General features: G+C 43.7%; 1 protein-coding gene across 7 annotated transcripts in view; it reads left to right on the forward strand.

Moving 5' to 3' along the window:
* The window catches only part of TJP1 (tight junction protein 1), a 115,443-nt gene extending 96,457 nt beyond the window's left edge, over positions 1-18,986 (forward strand). For 3 of the 7 annotated variants that reach the window (XM_057542964.1, XM_057542968.1, XM_057542967.1), the window contains 8 exons: positions 497-1,360; positions 1,509-1,606; positions 2,866-3,078; positions 8,415-8,590; positions 11,624-12,104; positions 13,557-13,774; positions 14,899-15,042; positions 17,446-18,986. In XM_057542964.1, the coding sequence (XP_057398947.1) occupies positions 497-1,360; positions 1,509-1,606; positions 2,866-3,078; positions 8,415-8,590; positions 11,624-12,104; positions 13,557-13,774; positions 14,899-15,042; positions 17,446-17,540 (2,289 nt within the window). In that variant the 3' untranslated portion in view covers positions 17,541-18,986. Of the gene's footprint in view, positions 1-496; positions 1,361-1,508; positions 1,607-2,865; positions 3,079-7,283; positions 7,354-8,414; positions 8,591-11,623; positions 12,105-13,556; positions 13,775-14,898; positions 15,043-17,445 lie in introns of those variants that run through there. The other 4 variants (XM_057542966.1, XM_057542969.1, XM_057542965.1 and 1 more) reach the window with 3 other exon arrangements.
* The last annotated feature ends 957 nt before the right edge of the window (positions 18,987-19,943 follow it).

The following is a 19,943-nucleotide window of genomic DNA, read 5'->3' on the forward strand; positions in this document are numbered from 1 at the left end:
CGAAGTGAATCAGCTATATGTATATATATATATCCCCATATCCCCTCCCTCTTGCATCTCCCTCCCACCCTCCCTATCGCACCCCTCTAGGTGGTCAGAATTTCTTAATCTATAGTTCAGACCCATTTTAAACTTCTTTATGTTCTGTAAATTATGGTGTCCATAAATTTTCTTTTTGATTTTATTTTCAGTGTCCAAATCAGGTGGAATCAACAGTTCAGTGCATTAACTTTCTACTAAACTTAATAATTAAAAAGTTAAAATATCTTTAACTCACTTTTCATTTAGTATTGATACATGCTGAAAAGTAAAAGCCGCCTACTTGCATTGTAAATTTTGAGCTTTCACTTAAACTGGCTTTCTCCACTAATCTGTTTCTGTCCTGGTAATAAATGGTAGAACATGCCATTTTTACATATTAAATCATAGTTTGTCTCTTAAAATAGACTAGAATTTGAAACAAGCCTGTGTCCTTACGCATGAATTTTTTATACAGGTATATAGGCAGGATCCCTATCCTGAGGAAGTGATGAGACAGAACCATGTTTTGAAGCAGCCAGCTGTTGCTCACCCAGGGCAGAGGCTAGACAAGGAGCCCAGTCTGAGCTATGAGCCGCAGCCCCCATACGCAGAGAGACAAGCCAGCAGGGACCTGGAGCAGCCTGCCTACAGATACGACTCCTCAAACTACGCGGACCAGTTTCCTCGAAACTATGACCATCGTCTGCGCTATGACGACCGCATCCCTGCGTATGAGGAGCAGTGGTCCTATTATGATGACAAACAGCCGTACCAGCCCCGGCCTTCTTTTGATAATCAGCACTCGCGAGACCTGGACTCCAGACAGCATCCCGAGGAGTCCTCAGAACGAGGGTATTTCCCACGTTTTGAGGAGCCAACCCCTCTGTCCTATGAAAGCCGACCGCGCTACGACCCGCCACTCAGGACCTCCACCCTGCGGCACGAAGAGCAGCCCGCTCCTGGGTTTGATGTGCACGGAAGGTACAGGCCAGATGCGCAGCCCTACTCCTCCACGGGCCCCAAGGCATCCGAGCCTAAGCAGTATTTTGACCAGTACCCACGGAGTTACGAGCAGGTCCCGCCCCAAAGCTTCACCTCCAAAGCAGGCCCGGGCCACTACGAGCCTCTCCACGGTGCTGCCCTTGTCCCGCCTCAGCACAAACCGGAAGTGCCGCCCGCAAGTACCAAACCACTGCCTCCACCCCCAGCTCTGGCCGAGGAAGAGGAAGACCCAGCGATGAAGCCGCAGTCAGTGCTCACCAGAGTGAAAATGTTTGAAAACAAAAGGTCTGCATCAGTGGAGAACAAGAAGGACGAAAACCATAACTCTGGTTTCAAGGTAAATACGTGACTGTGTCTCCTGCCTCGCGTGCAGAGCACATTCAGTGACTGTTGTGCGTAACGCTTCATAATGTTCCCTCCCCCTTAAACGAAGCCTGTTTTCTCATGATCTCTCCCTGAGGCTCGTGTGTCTTATTTTTCTGCAGCCTCCAGAGGTCACGTCTAAACCTGCAGGTGCTCCCGTCCTGGGTCCTAAAGCCCCTGCTCAGAATCAGCTCATTGAACACGACAGAACACTGCACAGGTGGGTGCTTTGTGAGCTTGTGGCCTACAACTGACTGGGAGTGTGGCCCTCTTACTAGAGAGGAGGCGGGGAAGGCAGAGGTCTCCCTTGTCCTTAGGTGAACTCCTCCAGCTTTTGCAGTTAAAACAGTGGTCCTAGAAGGAAAAGTAAAGAGCTTTATTTATTACACCTTCTGTAACACATTTTTGTTATTCTTTCAGTTAACAAATCTTTTGAAAACGTATTTCTCTAGCAAATGGCTAAAGTACAGTTTTTAAAGCCCTAACTTTTAGACTGTGTTTTTTAGTTTAATAGGGCTTTTGGATGTGCAAACTGTTAGTTTTTAGGGGTGAGGAAACAGACTCAGATAGCTATGAGATAACTAAACTTAATCCTTTAGAAAGCACCAGGAGGGATGAGGCTGAGGCTGACAGGAGTTGCTGGGAGAGGAACCCACCAGCTGTGCTCTTAGCTGTGGCCCGATTTGGCTGCTGTTAAGTTGACGGGCTGCATTTGAATACAGTTCTTTGGCCTAATATGTTTCATTCGCTTATATTTGTGCTTGTAATAAAGAGGAACTACTGTCTAACATGTACATTTTCCTCTGATTTCAATGTGTAGTGCTCTTCATGAAAATGTAAACTACTGTGATGTCTCCTTTAGCTGGGATCACTAGCAAATAAGCTCTTCTACACAGAGTAAACATGTAATAACTGAAAGCTTAGCCCCCGCCTTCTTGGTGTGAAACGTATTTTAAGTTTATTCATTTTTGATGCAGAGTTTCTGAAATTTGCTAACTAGGGCCTCTGTAACAGTGCCTTAATTTGCTGATAATTTACTTTCTTCCCCATGTGCTTCCTGTGTCCTCTGGAACTTTGGACATGTCAAGCTCTTTCCTTATATGAGGATCATTTATTGATCCTGCTGTAAAGTTCTTCAGCTCTCGGTTTTTATTGTTGCTGACGACGGTGAGTGTACTTGAGGAAGCCCTCCACTGTCTGGCTTACTTTTCTCTTTTCTGATGAGCTGCTTCTAACCAGGTCACTATCAAGCTCAGTAGGTAGGTTGTGTTGAGGACTCACGGGCCAGGAGAGTGTTGCCATTGAGTATATTATGTATGAGGATACGGGACTGGGAATGTCCACCTTGACTGCTGCACTGCTCAGCCAGATCCTGAGTAATCACAGCAGTCAGTGGAAGGTCAAGGTGAAACTTATGTATTCCATTTTATTTGTCAAATTAACTTCTCAAAAGTTGTTCCGTTTATCATTCATTATCAGGATCCCCGAACCGCAAAAACCTCAAATGAAGCCGCCTGAAGACATTGTTCGGTCAAATCATTATGATCCTGAGGAAGATGAAGAATACTATCGAAAACAGCTCTCCTACTTTGATCGAAGAAGTTTTGAGAGCAAGCCTTCTGCACATGTCCCTGCCAGCCACCTCTCAGAGCCCGCCAAGCCTCAGCCACAGTTTTCTAGTTACTCTTCCAAGTGAGTTATTTTGTTGGAAGACTTACCTTTTAAAAATAAGATGAAACATAAAGTGGAGTTAATCACACAAAGTTCAGTGTGTGTGTTTGTGTGTGTGTTTTGTTTTGTTTTGTTTTTTGGCCTTGCCTGCATGGCACGTGAGATCTTAGTTCCCTGACCAGGGATCAAACCCTTGCCCCTGCAGTGGAAGTTCAGAGTCCTAACCACTGGACTGCCAGGGAAGTCCTAAGTTCAGTATATTTTGAAGGAAAATAGTTAACTATGTAATACATGACTTCTGTAGGCTCTTAGCATTTCAGCAGTGTGTGCTGTCTAGCTCTGGGACGTGTGTTTTTTGTTCTTAAACTCTAGTGTCAGATATGTAAATTTTTTGCATTAGAGAATATGTGAAAATCAAAGGATTTTGAAATCAAAGCGTTTCGAGGTAAGAGAGGGTAAACGGTTAAGACCCTGATTTTTAAGAGTCTCTCCCTTCTGTGCAGCACACTTAATGCTGGTTCTCGTCCTTCTTTTCTGTGTTTGTTTTTTAAATATAAAAGTAGGGTTATGTTGGGGAGTGACATTGAGGGACGATACTAAAGAGTTTTAAAAAATTTTTTTCCAAGGTAAGAAAAAACTTGTCTTTTATTATTATTTGAGCTTGAGGGGACTTTAGAGATTTCTGGTCCAGCTGTAAACATGAGGAACCCAAGCTCCAGCGAGGGGCCGTGACAGGGGCAGAGCTAGGACTGAGCCCCAAGTTCCTGCTGTCTTTTTCCTGTCTGTGCTGCTCCCTTCTGTTTGCTTGTCTACTGGGTTTTTTGTTGTTTTTCTTTCTTGTGGGTTTTGTCGGGGTACAAACTCCAAACCCACATGTGCCTGCTTGAGTTCGTATCCCGTTCCGGTTCTGCCGCTGGTTGAACCCTGACTGATGGTGCATTTGGTTCTGAGAGTGGAGTATAAACCCACACAGGCACAGGTGGGTTCATGCTTGAGCAGAACAGGCCCACAAGAATGGAAACAGATGTGGATTTATTACAAGGGATTCGTTTACACAGTTGTGGGGCCGGGCTGAGCAAGTCCTAAGTCTGCAGGGCAGGAAGGGAAATGCCTAGTGGTCTCGGAGCTTAGGGAAGCTGTTAAGTCCTCTTGAGAAGGGCCCATCTAGATAATCCCCCTGGGGATACCTACATTAGTGTTTGAGTGAATAACTAGGACTGTAGTTCTGTGTAGCCAAGATGAGACATTAAAAAGCAACCACAAATCACTTTCGTGCCTAAGTTTAAAAGCATAAAGATTTTTACTGAATTAGATGCTTCGGACTGTCTGAACATATCATTTGTCACTTGCTGATCAGTGAAAATTCTTTTAGAATATACTTTAAAACCTCTAATATTAAAAGCCTACTTTTTAAAAAATAAATGAATTTATTTATTTATGGCTGCTTTGGGTCATCGTTGCTGCGCGCGAGCTCTCTCTAGTTGTGGCGAGTGGGGGCTACTCTTCGTTGTGGTGCGCCGGCTTCTCATTGCGGTGGCTTCTCTTGTTGCAGAGCACGGGCTCTAGGTGCGCGGGCTCAGTAGTTGTGGATTGCAGGGTCTAGAGCACAGACTCAGTAGTTGGGGTGCACGGGCTTAGTTGCTCCGTGGCATGTGGGATCTTCCCGGACCAGGGCTCGGACCCGTCTCCCCTGCATTTGCAGGCGGATTCTTAACCACTGCACCACCAGGGAAGTCCCTAAAAACCTACTTTTAATTACCACTTGCCTTCTAAGACGTCATTTAAAGTGAAGATTTAAAACCTTTTCCACTGTTATCCATTTAAATCTTTGTCTATGGAAGAAAGCAGTTTATGAGAAACACAGCTGCAAACTGTGAGTGCTGCAGTGCGGGCTCTGTTTGAAGCAGACATTCTTGCACGAGTGTTGTGAGCCTCCCCTGACACAAGCCTAGAGAGGTGCCCAGTGCATCTGGAGAGAGTCCAGACCAGGACGAGCCGGGCGTGGAGCCTGAGGAGCTCACCTTCCGTGAGGTGGAAGGGCATCACCACTTTTACTGAAGCAGTTTAAACATATTCATTCCTCTCAGAAGGGAGTCCAGTTTAAAGAGAGATTTTATTTATCCTTTTACATACTTGGTAAATAGAATACAGCCTTAACAGGATACATTTAGGTCTAAAAAGTAAGTTAAAAGTTTTGCTAGGGAATCAGATGACAAGGCATTTTTGGTTTTGTGTGAATCTTGTTCTCTAGAGAGAAGACTCAATAATATATCTATGACGTATAGCTTTCAGACATGGTCTAGAACACTGCCGAGCACTTGGCGGTGGAGTGGCTCAGTCATTCCATGCGGAGTGACCAAGGCTCAGCACAGGCCCCGGCGCGCTCCTCCTCATGTCCACAGCCCTGGGAGGAACCAGTGTTTGCTGGGCAGAGGTCTCATGAGAAAGAGGTCACGTCTGTCTCTGTAGATTCACTGCGGACTCGGTTTGATTTTACTGTTTACTGTCGGTAGTGTTATGGGGTGAGAAAGTCTAACTTGAGATGGATACTAGGATGCCTTGGGTGAGAAAGTCTAACTTGAGATGGATACTAGGATGCCTTTCCTTCCTTTGTATATGAAATTAATGCTGCATTTTCCCATATAATAAGGTTTTTAAAAAAAATTTATTTATTTTTGGCTGCGTTGGGTCTTCTTTGCTGCACGCGGGCTTTCTCTAGTTGCAGCGAGTGGGGGCTACTCTTTGTTGTGGTGCGCGGGCTTCTCATTGCAGTCTTGTTGCAGAGCATGGGCTCCAGGTGCGTGGGCTTCAGTGGTTGTGGCTCGCGGGCTCTAGAGCACAGGCTCAGTCATTGTGGCGCACAGGCTTAGCTGCTCCGCGGCATGTGGGATCTTCCCGGACCACGGCTCGAACCCATGTCCCCTGCATTGGCAGGCGGATTCTTAACCACTGCACCACCAGGGAAGCCCTCCCATATAGGTTTTTAATGGTTAGAGAGTTGGAAAGGAGACTCGAGTGTCCTAGAAGATGACTCAGCAGGAAGTTGTTTCTGTGCCTTCCCTTTCGAATGCTGTTTTACTCTTTTGCCCAATTAATACAACTTTAATAATTGGAAAATAGTTTAAAATATGGGACCCTCTTTGTCTTACATTTCAAAACTATTTACTGTTTGTCACCAGTAGATTGCCTACAGGCCTTATTCCCTAAAGTAAGATATAGAAATAACAAAGTTACTGTCTTCCAGATAATACGTGCTTTTGTTCCACTTAAAAGCACACCTTAAAAATGGTGGGAATTAGAGCAGGGAGAAGTCTTTGATAGCACAGGATAAGTGCCCCAGAAGCAGGCAGCTGTTACCCAGCCTTACAATCTGTTGAGCCACATTGATGCTGGGAGAGGTGAGGAGACAGCAGCCCTGACGTCACCTCCAAAGCAAGTTAGGAGTTGCCAGGATTCCAAGCCAGGGCCAGAAGAGCAGGCTCCGTCTGGGTCTGTGCACGTGCTGCAGCTCAGAGAGTGAGTTGTCTCCTTCAGGGCATCTAATGGGATTTCTGTCACTGGAATATCTACCTCTGAAGACGCAGCCTACCGTGAGACTTCCAGGTCTCAAGATAAATGTTGGTGGTTTTCAGCTTACAAGAATTAAGCATAAGATTGGCGTTAGGTGGCTTTGTGTGCATGTGGCATTATTAGACGAGAGAGGTAGAGGCCAAGGGAGTCAGCGTGGCAGCTCTGCCCACCTCGGGGCTCAGCGGCAGGCTCGGAAGGAGCCCGTGTTGATCATGTATCCATACCGTGCTAGCTGTGGTGCTGCCTCACTTCTGTGTTTTCACTCTGGACTTCTGTGCCTAGCCCCCTTTCTTTCAACAGAGCACTCACCCCCACTTCTTTAGAACCCGCTGCTTTATTTCATTTCTTTGTTCAGCACCAGGAGTGGACAGCGGGCCAAGGAGTGAAGCTTAGCCATACCGCTGCCCACCAGAGCCCCATGTGTGGAGGGTGGGTGGGCGGGGCCTAGCTGCGTTCCACGTCTCCACCGGCTGCTGGTGTCCCGAGCTAAATGAGAGCCAGTGATAGTTTCTTTTATAGACCGAAGTATGCTGAAATGGTGGATGTGTGTGTTCTTTGGTTGATGCTTTAAAATGACATTTGAGTTCTGTTTGCTGCAAACTTAGATTGATCGTTTTCTTTCATTTTTCTATTGCGCTTGCTTTGCCATCACCTAGATTTCTTGGCTCTTATACTAGCTCTGACTACTTGGAAAGGAGTGCCATGTGGTAAGACGGGGCATTGGTGTGAGGCTGTGACGTGAGGGTCCCTCGCAGTGGCACTGGCGTTACGTGCACTTGCAGGTGTTAACGTCGTCTTCAGTGCTTAGTCCAAACACCCAAAATGAGATAACGGCGCAGCTTTAAAGCCGATCATGACTAGACTCTGTGACAGTAATCTTCTGTGAAAGTACATTCCAAGTGTCCGTGTGACTGCATGTGCACGTAAAGCCGGTGCAGCTTTGGCTCTGCAGAGCTCAGAGGGCAGTGTTGCAATTATGGGTCCTGCTTTAAAGATTTCTTTTGTGTGAATTTTATGTGTTCTATGTTAACAGCTGGCAATCTGAAAAAATAAGCATACATTCACAATTTGATTTAAATGAGCCTTAAAAATCAAGCAGTATTTGCTACTCTAGCAATTGTGAAACAAAAAATGGATCTGGTAAATCCAGGGCAAATTTTGAAGTAAAAAAAATGTCCAGTGTTACTGGAACACAGCAGTACCCTTTCATTTACAAGCTGTTTTTGGCTGCTTTGGGGCAGAGTTTGAATAGCTGTGACAGAGGCCGTATGGCCAAGAAGCTGATAGCATTTCCTATCAGCCCTTGACTACGGGCTTGCCAGCCCCTGGCCTGTGATGTCACCTTCTGTGGTGCCTAGTCTGCGCCAGAAGCTGGCGCTTCATACCTTCTTAGGCAACTACACCAGAAGGGACTCTGGTGAGGATTTGGGCCGATAAATATTTTTCAGAATATTTGGAAGACTTCATTAAACCTACCAACCATTACTATTTTTTGTAGACCACAGTGTTGAATATTACAAGTATACCCCGAATTTCATCTGCCTTTTGGTTGCCATCTTTTGGATGTTTTACTAATATTCTTAAAATACCTGTGCTGTCTTTACATCTCTTGTGCTGATGACTGGCTGAACTTGTTTGTGTGTTTTGGTAGAGTACCCATACTCATAAGGGTAAATTGTGAAATTCTCAATTAAAAAAAAAACCTCAGGGATACTTAGAAGAATGGGAACTTGCTTTGTAAATGTGGACCCACCTGCAGGTGCTGGCATTTCCTCATTTTTCCACAGGGGGAAGTCTGCTGAGGCTGAAGCTGTGGACAGGCCGTTTGGGGAGAAGCGCTATGACCCACTGCAGGCCACACCGCCCCCTCCGCCGCTGCCTGCCCAGTACAGCCAGGCCGCCCAGCCCGGCCCCAGCACCGCCCTCAGCCTCCACTCACACACCAAGGGGACACTCGGCGAAGGTAGGCGGCTCAGGAGTTGGCAGGACCACTGTAATAGACTCACACTTACAAGATGAAAAGTACGTGCTCGAAACCTCTGGGCTGAGAACAGCGAAAAATAAGGGTTTTGTTATAAGTATCTCTTCTTTTTTATGATAATGACAGTTGTGTCGGACAAGCCTTTTAGCTAAATAGATTTTAATCTGCCTCCTTAACATAGCTTAATTTCTCGAAGTAGTTTTTGTTTACCAGTACACCCAAAACTAAATATTTGAATGGTGGTTTGTAAAAATTATGGTGATGTCCGTCTTCGCACGTGGATATAGGGCGGCCGTAGAGTTTCACATAATACATGTCCCTGAGCACCTCGTCTTTGCATTTGTGTCCTGTGGCGAAGGCTCATCGAAATAGATCTCATCAGCTCCAGAGCGCTCACCTCAGGGTGGCATCCCTGCGTGTGCACCCCGTCTTCTCCTTCACATCTCTGAGCAGTAACTGTCTCTCTTCCTGGGCCACTGGCCTGGCTCCTCTCCCCCCTGTCCTGCTTCCTTCATCTTCCTCTCCCCTTCCCCATAATCCTTCCCTTTGCCTTCCAGCAAGTGCCACTGCCTCATGCCACCTTCCCAGCTCCACAGCCATTAGATGTCCTGGAAGGGACTGTTGCCTCTACCCTCCCAACATCTCTCTTCTCATTTGGTGCTTTCAAAGGATACACCACAGTTCACCAATCTCCTGGTGATGTTTTGCTACTGGAAACAGTGCTCCTCTGTATTTATGTAGGAGTCCAATCCCAGGGGTATAATTTGATATTACTTTATGTTAAGATTTTCTTTACACACTATCATGTCTGCAGATAAAGTTTAAATTTTTACTCTCCAAACCTTATGCCTTTTTTGCACTGGCTGAGACGTCTAGTAAAATGTTGAGTTGAAGTGATGGTGGCAGACATCTTTTGCTAGTTCCCCATTGTGAGGAGAGAGGATTGAATGTTTCACCGTTACAACGTTAGCTGTAGGGGCTTTTGTGGGTTTTTGTAGGTGCCTTTTATTATGTTTAGAATGTTCCCTTCTAGTCCTAGTTTACTGAAAGCATTTTGTCAACTGTTTTTTTCTTTTATGTACATTGTCCCTCAGTATCCGCAGGGGACTGGTTCCAGGACCCCCCCTTCACCCCCATCCCACCATGCACACTGAAATCTGCGGATACACAAGTCCCCTGTGTAACTGGTGTAGTACAGTCGACCCTCTGTGTCCGTGGGCTCTGCATCTGCAGATACAGCGGGCCAAACGCACTAAGAGGATCCTAAGATTTGTCTCCTTCATTCTGTTTCTGTAATAAGTTATCTTACTACGTTCACAAGGAGTTTTGGTTTATAATTTCCTTATAATGTCCTTGTCTGGTTTTGGTATCAAAGTTGTGCTAGTTTCATGAAAGACAGAGAGATGGGACGTGTTCCCTCTTTCTCTCATTTCTGGAAGAGTTTGTATAGCACTGATATGATTTTTTCCTTAATTATTTCATAGAATTCAGTTGGTGCTATTTTGCACTGCCACCAGCGGTACAGAGGGTCCCTGACTTATGACGGTTTGACTTTACGTGGTGCAGAAGCGATACACATTTCACTAGAAACTACTTCGAATTTCGATCTTTTCTCAGGTTAGCAATAAGCAATACAATCTCTCATGAAGCTGGGCAGCGGCTGTGAGAAGAGCCCCCAGTCAGACGCTGCATCACGGGGGTGAATAACTGACACACTTTGAACTGTCCTGGACCCAGACAGCCAGTCTGTTTTTTACTTACAGGACAGTATTCAATAGATCACATGAGATATTTAACACTTTATTATAATATTTTGTGTTAGATGATCTTGCCCAACTGTAGGTTAGTGAGAGTATTCTGAGCACGTTCAGGGAGACTGGGCTGAGCTATGATGTTCTGGTAGGTCCCGTGTATTAAGCACATTTTTGACTTTGAACCTCCCCTGGGAAGTCGAGGAAGATCTGTACATGGAAATTTCTGTTACTCCACATCTTTGCCAATGCTTGGCATTACCAAACTTGTAAGTTTTGCCAATTTAATGGATGTGAAATGATGTTTTTTGTTTTTGTTTTGCATGTTCCTAATTAATAGTGATGTTGAGTATCTTACTGTATGATTACTGGTTAGTCTAGTCCTCGTGTTTTTGCTTGTTCAGGTCTTTGCCTATTTTCCTCTTGGTTGATTCTTTCTTATGGATGTATAGGTATTCTTCATAGGTTTTGGATCCTAATTTTTTTTTAAATCAGTTATACATGTTGTAAATAGCTTCTGCCAATCTGTGACTTTTCTTTTTTAACTTTAATTATGGTGAGTTATGTAGTACTGGTTTTTTTTTTTTAACATGGCCAGTTTTGTCATTCTGTTTCTAATTTATTGTGGACACTGGAGCGGGGTCACTCCGATGCCAGTCTCTGGAGGCCAGGACTCCCAGCCACATGACCCTGACTCCAGGCAGCAGGTACATGAACACTGTCCCAGGTGTCCCTGCTACCTCCTGGCCCCTCAGCATCACACATGGCCACCAGGGGTCAAGAGTGGCCTCAGACTGCTGACCCAGACCCAGTCATGGACTCTGACACCAGGACAGGTTAAGGTGAGAGGGACATGAGATGACTGTTAGAATTTGTGTCAGGAAGGGCGTTCTAGTTTTTGTTTTCTGTATGGATGAAAAATTGTTTCAAGATTTATTCCTAAAAACTTAGTTTAACATGGTCACCACGGTCTCCCACAGAATATCACTTGTTGATACTTTCATGAATGAATTACTCATCTGGATAGATTTTATTCTTGACCCATTATAACATCCTTTCCATCTCACAAACCATTACAATCAGTTAGAGATGGGTTTGTAATTTTTTTGGTTCAAGCCACCGAATGTACTTTATTGTTTTTCTTATTGAAGTATAGTTGACTTATAATATTAGTTTTGATGTACAACATAGTAATTCAATATTTTTACAGATTATACTCTGTTTTCAGGAAGTTTTTGTAATACTTCTTATATGTGTTTTTCAGGTAATTCCATGTCATTGGATTTTCAGAGCTCTTTAGTGTCCAAACCAGACCCACCCCCATCTCAGAATAAGCCAGCAGCTTACAGACCAGCCAACCGAGAAGACGCTGCCCAGTCTGCTTTCTATCCCCAGAAGAGTTTCCCAGATAAAGCCCCAGCTAACGGGGCCGAACAGACTCAGAAAACGATCACTCCAGCATACAATCGATTCACACCAAAACCATATACAAGTTCTGCGCGGCCATTTGAACGCAAGTTTGAAAGTCCTAAATTCAGTCACAATCTCCTGACGAGTGAAACTGCACATAAACCTGACTTGTCTTCCAAAGCCCCCACTTCTCCGAAAACTCTGGTGAAAGCACACGGTTCCACGCAGCCTCCGGAGTTTGACAGCGGAGTTGAGACGTTTTCTGTCCACACAGATAATAAGCCTAAATATCAAGTAAACAGTATCAGCACAGGGCCTAAAGCTGTGCCTGTGAGGTAAGATTTTTGCCTTTTTCTTGGCCTGGTGATGTCTCTCACGTGAGCTGGGTGTAGTTTAGGGAACCTGACTGATGATTTCAACTCAAACTTTAAGCTGAATGGTGTTGTCCAAAATGTTGGAATGACTAAAGGTTCTGCAAGAGGCACTAAAGCTGGTGCTCATTATCTTCACTGTGTAAGAACCCAGGCTGAGAGGCACTGCGTTTCACTCAGGGTCACACAGCCGTGTTCAGGGAGCCTAGACCCAGCCCCTGGTCTGACTTCTGACCTCAGAGCCAGACTCCTAACCAGCCCTGGCTTCCCATGACCTCTGACCTCCAGCTGGGGAGGCACGTTTGGAGAATATCTCAAAAATAATAGAGTATCTGTATTCCTCATCCACTGTTTATTCAACAGTGAGTTTGAAGAGAAGTAAAGATGTAATAACCTCAAAATGGTTGTTTAAAAAAGAGCTTTCTCAATAGTTTTGGTCAGATGGCTGAGCAAATGAGACGAAGCCAGCCTGCCTGGAGCCGCGCTCCCTACTCCCCTTCCCTCATCTGCACAGTGACCGACCAGACCCGTGCTGGCCACGCAGAAGGCACTCGCGGGCCACCTGCAGGCTGCCTCCCGAGCGGAAGGACAGCCAGGGGGGTGTGGAGGAGCAGGCTCCCCCCCCAGGGCGCCCGTGGCGCCACTGCCCCCGGGAGGAGCCCATCCCCACCACTCTGGCCGCGGAGGAGTGAAGCAGCAGCTCCCTGCACTTAGTTTCATTTCGTTGGCCCATCTTCCTGCTCACCTTTAGTCCTGGCTCAAAACTTTACTTCAACAAGTCCTGAGAACCTCCACTTTTGAAGGAGAATCGGTACCACATCCCCTCTGCCTCGGGTGTCTTTGTGTAACCACGTGAATGGACCGTCTCCTCTCCATGAGCGATTGCCCACACCAGAGTCTTTATTACCTCACGGAATTGGGCGTCTGTGCTTAGGGAGTGGGGAGGGAAGGCCGTAGTATGCACACCAGAAATCCTCAGGAGAGAGCGAGCCTAGTTAGTGTATTTTATCAGGTCTAAGATGCCATCAGTTGTGAGATGCACCACTGTCTTACGTGTCACTAAGAAGGAAAAAACATGCTACCAATTAAACCATGATGTGCCATCACTTACAAAGCACCAGTTTCATGGATGTAAAATACTGGGTGAGCGATGTGTCAGGCTTTGCATGGTCTGATTGCAAAAATCAGTAATGAAGGTAACTTGACTAGTTACCTTTAAAAATGACATTGACTTCTCAAGGAAGAATATGCTTAGTTAGCCCTGTGAGTCAAGTCTGTCACTGAAAACTTATTAAAGTAAGTAACTGCTTGATTATATGGAGAGATAAAAATAGAATGAAACCACCGACTAGACTAGCAGTGAAAGCTCCTGTATGTCACTAGGAATGTACTCATTAGCCATTTCTGAACTCTCAGTCCCTCAGCTGTAGAAGAGGATGAAGACGAGGACGGTCACACTGTGGTGGCCACCGCCCGCGGCGTATTTAACAGCAACGGCGGGGTGCTGAGCTCCATAGAGACCGGCGTTAGTATAATTATCCCACAAGGAGCCATTCCTGAGGGAGTCGAGCAGGAAATCTATTTCAAGGTCTGCCGAGACAACAGCATCCTCCCGCCTTTGGATAAGGAGAAAGGTGAGTGTGTGATTGCCTGCTTAGTTTCAATAACTCGAGTTGCCCTGTGTGCTCTTCAAAGCTTATCGTGCTCAGTAGACAGGATACCCTAGACCTCTTTTCTTCCCACACCCTGGCTGCCCTCAAGTTCCTTCTAGGGAGGGCCTCCCGAATGAGCACTGTGGAGAGGGGAGCCTGTGCTACCTTCACTGTGACGGTGACAGTAGGGGATGGGTCAGTGGGCACTCCTGTACCTGCCAGCCAGTCTTAGCCGACCTTACCAGATTTGTCTTTGAGTCGTTCCTGCCTTGCAGCTCTAGAGATGGGTTAGGTAACACCCACTCCAAAGGCCTTGCTCTGTGCCGCCACCTGCTGGTGGAATGTAAGGCTCGCGGGTTCCTCACCCCGCAGACCTTGCACAAGTGAACACGCCGTGGAGGAGGAAGCATCCCCACCGGCTGGTGTGGTGTGTGTTTCTGAGCTGCTTCAGGAATCTAGGAATGCTCTTATTTTTCACAGTCTTCCAGATCTGTCAGGATGATATGATAATGAACCACGTTGCAGCTTCTTTTAGAATATTTCAGCAGTGCTTTGCTTCCTTAAATTCATTATTTTAGCTCATTTTCATACATTTTGCCAGAATACTAACATGTTGGCCCTCCTGCATGAATCTCTTAAACCAAGTCTGTAGCAAATACAACATAAAAAACACAAGATATAAGTAACATTTGTAAAATGTTTGAGTATGTCTTATACCATAAGAATGCTGTGATTGAATGAAGTAGCCACCAGCAACGTTGTGGCTATTTAGCACTTGAATTGTGGCTATTTTAATTGAAACTGGCTAGAAGTGTAAAATATACATCAGTTTCAAAGATTCAGTATATTGCTCACATGTTGAAGTAATGTTTTGGATATATTGGGTTATATAAAATACTAAAATTGACTTTAACTGTTCCTTTTTAATGTGGCTACTGGAAAATATTAAGTTACATATGTGGCTCCTGTTACGTTTTTCTTGGTCAGTGCTACTGTAGAGAACTAACCCTCTTTGGCTTTAAAGCATATGGTTAGAAGGAGGGTGAGGAGAACTGTGGGTCTAGGAGGAAGCCAGCCGTCTAACCTCTCTCCCCCCACCCCCCCAGGTGAGACCCTGCTGAGCCCCTTAGTGATGTGCGGGCCCCATGGCCTCAAGTTCCTGAAGCCCGTGGAGCTGCGCTTACCACACTGTGCGTCCATGACTCCTGACGGTTGGTCTTTTGCTCTAAAATCATCCGACTCCTCGTCGGGTATGCTGTCTTCACTCTGTCCTTTGGGGGCTTTGGGTACTGTCGTTGATTGACCCCCGGGCTGACGGAGCTACCCGTGCTGTCTGTGCGCAGATCCTCCCTCTGTTCCTGTGGCCTTGTAGGCATCACCAGTGTTCTGGAGTTTATTTGTGGTGCATATATTGTAAATGAAAACTGAAAGGTAGAGAAGCTTCTGCCTTGTAAACATTGATGATTTGGCCAAAGGTTGACTGTTTCTTGGTGTTCAACAGAATTATTTGTTCTGTCAAAATTTTTAAGATGAGGTGGGAGATTTGATATTGTCCTGCATATATATATGCATTTTCATTTTCATACTAAGATGATTTGATTCCTTTATGTAATAATTTCTATTTTTGGTTACTATTTCTCAGTCTACAAAGTGTATATATATATACTTTGTAGATATGTGTGTGTGTGTGTGTGTATATACACACACACTAGAGAAACTTGAAAGATAAAAGACCTTACACTGTGATCGTACTTGGCCATGGTTTTTCCATGTAAAACTCAAAATAACTTATATAATACACTTTTAAAATGGCTTTTTGCTGTCGAGATCATAATTTCAAAGCTTCCATTGCATTTTCACATTTCTCACTTCCTTGGGTGACTAAGTCAGTTAGACTAAAGTCAGAAGTTTCTATATTTATGGCATAGAACACTTTAATTGAACCTGATGTAGAAAAAAAGAATTTAAAGTTCTTCTGAATTTTTGATAAATCAGATGAGCATTATACAGTTTTAGTTTGGTACAGTATGAAATAGCGTTTTACGGTGTAAAGAACATATTTTAGTATTAACCCAACATAAAATATTACATATATTCATTCACAAGTACCCCATTTTCTGGGAAAAGTTCTTCAGGGACTCCACTGAGAAACATTTTATTAGCCTAGTTTGAACTAATGAATTAACATTAATAAAACTGCATTTAAAACATATATTCCAAAAGTCAGGTTTTAGTGTGGGCTGTGATCGTCCTCTAACCCAAAATAGGTTGAGGGTCCTTAAAGTCACTGTCTGTCGTTACTTGTTTTATAAGTGATTTTTTTCCAGATATGAAAAAAATCAGTATGCTTCGTATAATTTGTTTTGTGCCACAGAACGTAAGTTATTTTGTTTGTTAGATTGAAACAACTTACTTTTTTTCCTGTGTTAAATTTGAGTATGTACACCTAGAAGAGAAACGTAATTCTGGAATGCTTTTGCTACTATAAAGTTCTGTTTTAAAAAGTCAAGAGTAGATTTTGATAGCTACTGACTTAATTCCAAGAAGTATTTATTAGTATATTGGAAAGAATTTTGAACCTAAAGTTTTTCCCAAGAGTTGTCATAACTCTATCTCACTGCCTAAACAATTTATCTGCAGTATTGCATAAGCGCACATGTATCTGTGAAGTTAAACCCCTCTGTTTTAAACTGCTGAGCCCACCATGACTCAGACGTCACTTAGGTAACGGACAGCTTACAGTCTGCAGCAGGGTTTCTCAGCCTTGGCCCTGTGGGGTGTTCAGCAGCCTTCCTGGCCTCCACCCGCTAGATGCCAGTTGTGACAAGCAAAATTGCCTCCAGACATTGTCCCCTGGGGGGCAGAACTGCTCCTGGTGGAGAACTGTTGCTTTACAGGCAGCAGCTTTGACTGTCGCTTACCATGGACACAAGAGATGTTCGGCTGTCCCAGCCTTCTTTATGTTGAGTCCACTGCCAGGGCTCCTTAGCTGTAGCTGCAAATCTCAAATCACCTGGTTAAAAGCTGGTTAAAAACTCCAAAGCCCAGGCCCTGCTTCAGTCTTACTCAGTTCAGTGACTTTTGGAAGCATCATGAATGGTTTTGTTGTACAGCAGGATCAGGGCTAAGAAACTCTGGCCCAGTCTTAATGAATTTTATTTTATTTATTTATTTTTTTGTAAAGGGGAGGAGGCTCCTTAACCGAATTCTGCAGAATGTTCAGGGTTTCATTTGGTCTGTCAAGTGTGAGAAATGTGTTCTCATACTCAGCTCAAATGGGGTGATCATATAATTATTGTCCAAACTTTTGAAAGTGAAAGAAGGGTACTCTTAATAAGTGTTTGGACTCAGGGGCAAACTGGAACTGTCCCAGGCACATGATCACCCTAACTTTTATTCATTTTTTAAAAGGCTCAAACTTGAAAACATAAAAAGTAAAAGAGAAATCTGCAACAGCTTTTGGATCATTAGATTCCAGTGGGTCTCCAATGAAGTATATAGCACTAAGAGTTTTGGTACAAGTGCAGTATGCTAAAGAAACAGAGGAAAATTGTATCTAAATATATATGTTTATGTTTGTCCCATGATTGCACAGCATTACAGATAGCAGTTTAACCAACCAGAAATGACATGAACTTTTTTTTCTCTCGTAGGCGATCCTAAAACCTGGCAAAACAAGTGTCTTCCTGGAGATCCAAATTATCTTGTTGGAGCAAACTGTGTTTCTGTCCTGATTGACCACTTTTAATTCTTAAAATATAGGAACTTGATTAAATAATGTGAAACTGGGTTAAACTTACTTACTAAATCTAAATGGAACCACTCCATCAAGTATTATACTTTTCCTAGAATTGATACTGCAGTGTGTTAGTATCACAAGCTTTGTTTGAACTGGAGAGGCTGAGTGAACATCCCCTGAACCGCGCTCGGGAAACATGCTGCCTGCTGCATGTTGGGGGTTGGTGTTGGCTACAGGCTCCAAGATGTGATGCTTTGTAATGAGTTTTGTACTTTTATATGGTCACTGCTTAACTTCACATATTGATTTCCGTTAAAATACCAGCCAGTAAGTGGGGTGCATTTGAGTTCTGTTCTTTCCAAAGTACACTGTTTCAGACTTTATTATGGCCCTGGCCTGGCATACACATTTTTATTATGCATGAGGTAATCACACGTTTTTTAAAAGCACCTCAAATATATAACGAGTGTAGTGGATTTAACAGAAATGTACAGCAAGGGGAATTTATAGCTTTTTTTTTTTTTTGGCGGGGCAGGGCAAGTGAAGACAATTACTTACTGTATATGAAAACTCATTTTTCTTAGGGAAGGACACCAAAGCATGTGAGACTGGTTCTGTGGCCTCTTTGGATCTATAAGTTAACCATATCACCATAGACATACTAACCAGCAGGAATGCCTTACCCTCGTGTTTTTAATTCTTAGATCGTTCTGTGTATTACTAAGTTTTTATGGCTTTTGTGCACATTTAGATACTGTATCATGAAAAGATTGAGTAAATTGTGGATTTGGTGGTTTCAGAAATGTGTAATCACCCAGAAGAAAATAATGGTGTGATTTGGGGTGGTTTTTTTGTTTTGTTTTGTTTGGCAAGGGGCAGTGGTTGTTTTCTCTCTCTCTTTTTTTTTTTGGCTATGGCATTTAAAAACTTCTGATGTTTTAAGGATGCTTGTACATAAGACGTGCATACCACTTTGTTCTTGGTTTGTAAATTAACTTTTATAAACTTTACCTTTTTTATACATAAACAAAACCAAGTTTCTTAAGGCTACCTTTGTATTCTCTCCTGTACCTCTTGAGCCTTGAACTTTGACCTCTGCAGCAATAAAGCAGCATTTCTATGACACACACAAGGTCAGTTTTTTAAGGAAAAGAATGCACAGAGTTGTTACATTTTTAAATGCTGCATTCAAAAGATACAGTTACTCAGAATTCTCTAGTTTGAATAAATTCTTGCAAAGTATCCCTACTGTAATTTGTGATATGATGCTGTGCCCTAAAGTGTATTTTTTTACTAATAGACAGTTTATTATGGCACAACAACACAACTTCTGTTTAGATAATACACCACTACATTCTGTTAATCAATCAGTAGGTGTGACTGAATTTCTTTTGCAGTTATTAAAAAAAAAATCTCAAATTTCTAAATCTGCAGAATAAAACTTTTTAAAATAAAGTGCTGGTTTGGTCTGTTTGCCCACTACTTTTAGTATTGTTTAACTTCGTAATCCTAGTTTAAAATCCTGCACACTGATCCTCATCACCCAGTTGCCTGCTGCCGCATTGGGGGTGGGGGATTTGGAGTGAGCCCCTGTTGCCAGTGCATCCTGGCAGAAGACACAGCAGGAGGAGGGGGGCAGGCGGAGTCTTCCCACTGTGCCTGTAAGTGTATGTGGATGTATGTGTTTATTCATGTTCCATAGGGCCAACTTGTATATGGTTTTGTCTCCTCATAGTTTTTAGAAAAACATAACATGGGCCGATTGTGGGGATTTAATCTGCAGTTTGTGCAGATGCCACCAGAAAATTACCAGAACTAATCAATGAATTTAGTAAAGTCGCAGGATACAAGATTAACAAACAGACATCTCTTGTGTTCCTATACACTAACAATGAAAGATCAGAAAGAGAAATTAAGGAAACTATCCCATTTACCCCTGCAACACAAAGAATAAAATATCTAGGAATAAACATACCTAAGGAGGCAAAAGACCTGTACGCAGAAAAGTATAAGATACTGATGAAATAAATCAAAGATGACACAAACAGCTGGAGGAGATATACCATGTTCTTGGACTGGAAGAATCAATGTTGTGAAAATGACTATACTACCCAAAGCAATCTACAGATTCAGTGTACTCCCTATCAAATTACCAATGGCATTTTTCACAGAATTAGAACAAAAAAGTTTACAACTTGTATGGAAACACAAAACACCTTGAGAAGCCAAAGCAATCTTGGTGGGGTGGGGGTGGGGGGACGGAGCTGGAGGTATCAGGGTCACTGACTTCAGACTATACTACAAAGCTACAGTAATCAAGACAGTATGGTACTCGTACAAAAACAAATATAGATCAGTGGAACAGGATAGGAAGCCCAGAGATAAACCCATACACCTATGGTCACTGAATCT

Source organism: Balaenoptera acutorostrata, chromosome 3, assembly GCF_949987535.1.
Source record: "Balaenoptera acutorostrata chromosome 3, mBalAcu1.1, whole genome shotgun sequence".
NCBI lineage: Eukaryota > Metazoa > Chordata > Mammalia > Artiodactyla > Balaenopteridae > Balaenoptera > Balaenoptera acutorostrata.